General features: G+C 52.2%; 1 protein-coding gene across 6 annotated transcripts in view; it reads left to right on the top strand.

The window, feature by feature from the left end:
- Nucleotides 1-675: 675 nt before the first annotated feature.
- HNRNPUL1 (heterogeneous nuclear ribonucleoprotein U like 1) overlaps nt 676-5,896 on the top strand; it is a 32,956-nt gene continuing 27,735 nt past the window's right edge. The window contains exon 1 of one of the 6 annotated variants that reach the window (XM_019632628.1): nt 676-769. Coding sequence is in view for 2 of the 6 variants with exons in the window: in XM_019632624.1 (XP_019488169.1) it covers nt 2,257-2,551 (295 nt within the window). In the remaining 4 variants the exon portion in view is untranslated. Of the gene's footprint in view, nt 770-1,937; nt 2,552-5,896 lie in introns of those variants that run through there. The other 5 variants (XM_019632626.1, XM_019632624.1, XM_019632623.1 and 2 more) reach the window with 5 other exon arrangements.

Genomic DNA, 5,896 nt, shown 5'->3' with positions numbered 1-5,896 from the left:
CTTCTGTCTCTTCTTGCCTCCTCTCAGCAGTCATGTGGTCCCTTTCCCTGGCAACTCAGTTTCCCATAAAAAGAAGGGTTTGGTGTGGTTTAGGAGTTCTCCCCTCACTAAAGAGGGTATAAATGAACATATGCATAGACAAAAAGACATGCAAGCAAGGAAATGCAGACTCTCTGAAACCCTTAGTAAGGAATAGGCACATAGACACAGGGTTCACAAAGGCACCCACCCCCTAAATTAACAGACACATGAATTAATGGACATACTCGGGCACACCTGGTCACAAGTACAGACACTGAAATTCGGACACAGTAACAGAAACACACAAAATTACAGATACAAACATATGCAGATACTCACCAGGAATAGAAAGAAACTAGAGTAACGCAGATACACAGTCAAGTGACACTAATGCTCAAAGACATAGAGAGTACAACAGGTACTCACAGACCCAAACGTTCTGATGCACATAGAAACACAGGCACAGAACACTGCCAATAATCACTGTCCCATAAAGGAACTCCTGCCAAGACAAGCCCACTGTGTTTTACACGCATTGTGGGCACATGTTCCTGGGTGTGCCCCGCAGCAGACGGAAGAGCCCTTGGCAGCGCCCGGACGCCCCCCGGTGGCGGTTCTTGAGAACCGAGAACAGTTCAATCCGGGCCACAAACTTTTTAAGAATAAATCATTGTGGGAAGCTGGGAGGAGAGAGGAAGTCGGACGTGGGCGAGGGGCGGGGTGTCTGGACTGGAACCTCCGGGCCCACGTGAGTGTCTGTCCCGCTTCTGAGTGGGTCCTGTGTGTCTAGGTTGCTGTAGTGTAAGCTTGTAGTGTAACTGCCTTGTGTGTCTATCATTTGATACCGCCTGCCTGTGCGGACCTTAGGGGATGCATCTACACTGCAGTATGGTGTATTATCCCCTGAATTGATGTTTCTGATCTGATCTCACGGTCATTTATTTATCTGTGTTGTGTGTAGCTTTTTTGTGTTTAAGGTAAGGCTCAGTCGGCAGCCGGCGTTTGCATTGTGTATGTAGATTGTGTACCTTACAGAAGTTTTGTGTCTTTTGAGTTAGAGGCGACAGGTGGTGCAGCATTAGATACTGTGAAACTGTAGCGTTTGTATTTAGTAGCATGAGGCTTAACTACGAACCCGTGTGTTTGAACTTGTCACTACAGACGCCAAACAGCAATATCTATTGAACAGCAATTTAGAGGATTAGAGGTAGAGACCCGCGAACTTCTGGAGGTCTTCCTCAAGGGGGACTGCTCTATGGTTGCGTGCAGAGCGCCCATTCCACTTAAAATACCAACCATAGAGAAAGAAGGCGGTGAAGCTACGTTCGTGGAAAGAAGCGCCCTGTGAGATGTACTATCAAGGGGAGAGGGTGCGTTTTCCTTTACAACTTTTCTCCCGTTGTTAGTCTAGCCTCTGTTTTCAAACCTTCAGTACTCTCTGAAGTCAGAGTCGCTTTTCATAAAGGCAACTGAGTTTCTTTCAGATTAAGAATAATTTATCTACTTAATCTCGATTTCGTATACCTCCCTCCATAGCGAAATTTGTGAGGCAGTCCGCTGAAGAATGACCAATCTGGTTAGCTTTTCTTAAAGCGAGCAAACTGTACGAGCTTTAGTAAGATAAGACAATAACTGCGATTGGTGGGCAGATTGTTTTGAAACCGCCCTAACGGCAAGGGGCGGGCCCTTCGTGAATTCATCTTTTTCCGGTTTCTTAAAGGCAATAGTGGGGGCTGTCTGCCGACCCTCCATTTAATTGGTTTTAGGGACGAGAGATCTAGACCAATTAGGATATGTGTTACAGAGGCACTAGTTTGATGAAAGGACTGCACAGGAAAGGCCGTGGGGCGCAGGAGCGAGCTCACGACTTCTACCCAATCACCGTGCGCCCCGCCTCCCATCTTTTCCCGCCCTCTGCTCGGGCCGCGGCTGCGACGTAGGCCAACGCTTCCTTCCCAGCAGCTACTGAGCCCCATTGCCGTTCTTTTGAAAGCCACTCTCTGATTGGCTCAGACTCCAGGCCCGCTCTGGTTACCCACACGGTGACCAATTGACACCCATGTTGCATCGCATGAAACCACGGAAGAGAGGCGGTGGCGGCGGCCATTTTGAGCTGCCGCGGCCATTGGCGTGGCCCCCCCCTTTCCCCCTTCGCCTCCTGACAGGAAAGGTTTAAGGGGGACAGAGGCTTGGGAGGCAGGGCCGGGCTCGGGGGCCGCCCCGGGGGCCCGGGCCATGGATGTGCGCCGTCTGAAGGTGAACGAACTTCGTGAGGAGCTGCAGCGCCGCGGCCTGGACACTCGCGGCCTCAAGGCCGAGCTTGCTGAGCGGCTGCAGGCGGCGCTGGAGGCCGAGGAGCCCGAGGACGAGCGGGAGCTCGAGGCCGAAGACGAACCGGGGCGACCCGGGCACAACAACGAGGAGGTCGAGACCGAGGGGGGCTCCGAGCTGGAGGGGACCGCGCAGCCACCGCCGCCCGGGCTGCAGCCGCACCCGGAGCCTGGCGGCTACTCGGGGCCGGACGGACATTGTGAGAGTGCGCGGGGCGGGGGCCGGGGAGCCCGGAGTCCGGGCCGCGGAAGGGCTGTGGGATGCGGGAGTCCGGCGCCTAAGGTTGGGTACACAGTCTGTGGATTGGGGGATCTCGCTGCCCGCCGCTGAAAAGGATCTGAGGAGAAGGGCCTCGGGACAACCGGAGGTTGGATCCTGGCATTCGGTGCAGGGGAGATACTAGGAGTGGGGGCTCCCGGTTTCGGAGATGAGGAAAGTCCGGGGGGGCTGTAGAGGAATCTGGAGCCTAGGGCTCGCAGACCGGAAGCGGTGGTTTCTGGAGCCGAAAGAGTCGGAAGAACAAGAGGTTTTCTTTTCAGGGGCCGAGGAGGGTCTTGGAAATGGTGATCCCAGGGTTTGGAGCTGGGTGGGCTTGGGGCTGTGCTAGCTGGGCGTTAGGAGCCGTGTTTTCAGAGCAGGGGAAGGAATGACCCGGTGGTCAGGGCTGGGAGAGTTTAGAGGATGGAGGATCCTGGAGTTTGCTGCTGATGGGGTAACGGGAAGTTGCATATTAGCTACTAGGATGGGTTGGTGAGATGGAAGTGCTGATGTCTGGTCGGGGAGGGTCTGATGGACTGGGTGCTCTCGTGTTTGGCTAGTGATCGTTGAGGGAACATGGGAGACCACCATGTGATTGGACTGTGGGGGACTCACGTCTGTCTGAAGGTGGCCTGAGGGGCTCTGAGATCCAGGGCTGAAGGCCAACCTTGAGGCGGGGGCATTTTGGGCATTTGATGCTGGGAAATCTGGGGACCTTCTGGTTGGCTTCTAGAGGAGGTAGAGGGAGTCTTGGCGTCGGAGACTGGCTAGGGGAGAGAAGGGTGCTTCACTGGACAGGGGACCTAGAGCTCTAGAGCTGGCAAGACTCTGGAGATAGAAAGCTCAGAGGCTACTGCTGAATGGTTTTGCGTTAACAGTATGAAGGACGGGTAGGTGGGGTGGGGCAGATAAAAAATTGGTGGAGTTGGAAGTCATTGGAGTATCTGGGGAACAGAGGAGCCTTGTGGGGGAGGGGAGAGTGTGTGGGATGTGGAAGGAAAAAGAAAACCTGTTGACTTGGCTGGGAACCTCTGGGTGGAGTAGGGGGAGTGTTTCTGGGGCAGAGAGGTTTCCTTGGTCCCCAAAGCAGTTATTTGTGTGCCCAGGGACTGGGGGTCCTCAAGAGGTAGCAGTGAACCTCTCTATCACTCAGAAGGTATGACTTAGAATGAGAGGGGGTAGGGTAGATCTGTGGTTATTTGAAAAGGGGCGGCCCTGGGATGGGGAGCGAGTATATCTGGAGTTAGAAAAGGGTGGCTTTCTATTAGGACTGGGGAATGAGGATCAGAGAGGTTAAGGAGTAAGTAGAAAGGCCTCCGGCATCTAAGGTTTGTGGTATTTCTCTGAAAAGAGGGTACTCTGGGCCTTAGGACTAAGGGAATGAGGAGAACAAAGACGTCAGGAAAGAGACAAGATTTGGGGTTGGCACTGGGTACTTGTTCATGGGACATGGGATCTCCTAGAGGGGGACATGTTGAATGTAGATTTGGGGTAGAGAGTGGCCTGGGGACTGTCTAGGACCCAGGTGCTGGGAAGAGTACTTCCTGTTGCAGAGACCTGTGAAGGAAGGAGTGGCCCAGTGTGCAGGCCTAAGGCAGGAGAGACCCTGGCAGGAATTCTTAGAAAGAAGAGCCAGTGGCCAGAGATGCCTCAGAGGAAAGTGAGTTAGGTGCTTCAGAACACAGGCTCTAGACTCAGACAGACTGTGTTTCACATATGGCTCCACGGCTTGGGCAAGTCGCTTCACCTCTGTGAGCCCTGGTTTCCTTGTGTGTAAAATAGGGATAATAATAGTGCCCTCCTGGATTGTTATGAATGAGGTCACACATGTAAGGGGGCTTAGCACTGGGCCTGCCTATTATTGGGGGGTCAATGTTTTAGAGAATGGAGAAGGACCCCAGAATCACAGGTTCTCTGGGCAAGGCTACCTCTGTGGGCATGGGAGAGATTCTTGGGAACCGAGTAATGCGAGGCTTTGTGGGAAGAGCACTATGCTTGGGGTCTGGGAGAAACAGTGGTTTGAAAGGGCTCCCTGTGTTCCAATTAAAGAAATACTCCATTTTTTTCTCTCTCCCCTGCCCCCTACAACGAAATCTTTTGAGCCCCCTTCAGGTTCCCCTCCAACCCTTCCTTCAACTTTAGTAAACAGACCTGTCGCAAACCACGTGGTCTGTGACTTGCCTCCCTTTGGGCTGGGCCTGGTTTGTGCCCAGGTGTATTTGTCCTCTGAGAAAGGATCCAGTCAGTTAGCAAGTTGCAGAATAGTCTCTCCTTCCCTGTGGTTCTGCGTCACTGTCCTAGCACAGCCGCTAGTAGGGCCCTAGAGGCACCTAGCAGAGCTTGCCCCTGGGGTGGAGAACCTGCTTGTTGCTCATCCTAGGTTTCCAGACTTCTTTCTGGGTTTGGCTACAAGGTTCTTGAGGAAGATTCAGGCTTGGTACTCTGGTTTTCGTCCTACCTTTGAGCTTTTACCATGTATTATCCCACCCCCAGGAATGTTTTCTCCATTCCTATCTCTTCACTGGGTCCCTGTCTTAGCTCCTGGTACTTCTTTGTAGCCCTAACACAATCATAATTAGTTTTTTTGTGTGTAAGTATTTGTTTAATGTGGGTCTGTCTCAATAAACTGAAGGCTTCAGTGGGGCAAACTTATCTCAGGTGTATCCCAGGGTCTGGTATGTAGTACACACTCCACAAGTAGTTAATGTTCTTGCCTTCAGCTAAGCTCCTCCTGGACCCAAAAAACACCTTCCCGAAACCCTTCCCACCTAACTCCAAATATTTCAGGACTTATCCCTAATGAGTCTGAAGGCCACTATGATCGTTATTCCTGTTTTCTTAACAATTCCTTCCCTTCCTCCCCCATTTCCCCTTCAGCTGAGATGATTACCCCTTATCCTCGCAGCTACTACAGGGTGGAAGAGAATCCTTAAGGGGTTTGGCTGTGCAGGTGGGAATATGAATTGGGCTGGGCAGAAAAAGAAAAAAGAAGAAGAAAACCTGTTGACTTGGCTGGGAACCTCAGGGTGGAGTAGGGGGTTTGTGCTCTAAGCAGTCTTAAAAGTTGTGCTCTGAAGGCAGCTCCCTAAGCTTTATATACCTTGTCAGAAAACATCTAGGCTGGTGGTTTTTTAACTGTGTTCCATGGAGTCCCAGGTATTTGTAGAGTTGCTGCCACGTTGGAAAGGGGACTTAGAGGGCCAGGTCAAGCTGGACCCCTTTTCTGAGCCTCCCATCTCCTCGTTTCAACCAGAGCAGTGCTGCTTCAGGTGGTTTTGTATATTGG

Source organism: Hipposideros armiger, unplaced genomic scaffold (genome assembly GCF_001890085.2).
Source record: "Hipposideros armiger isolate ML-2016 unplaced genomic scaffold, ASM189008v1 scaffold_1155, whole genome shotgun sequence".
In the NCBI taxonomy this organism is placed as follows: domain Eukaryota; kingdom Metazoa; phylum Chordata; class Mammalia; order Chiroptera; family Hipposideridae; genus Hipposideros; species Hipposideros armiger.
Note: the sequence above shows the minus strand (reverse complement) of the source record. Positions and strands in the feature narration are given on the sequence as shown.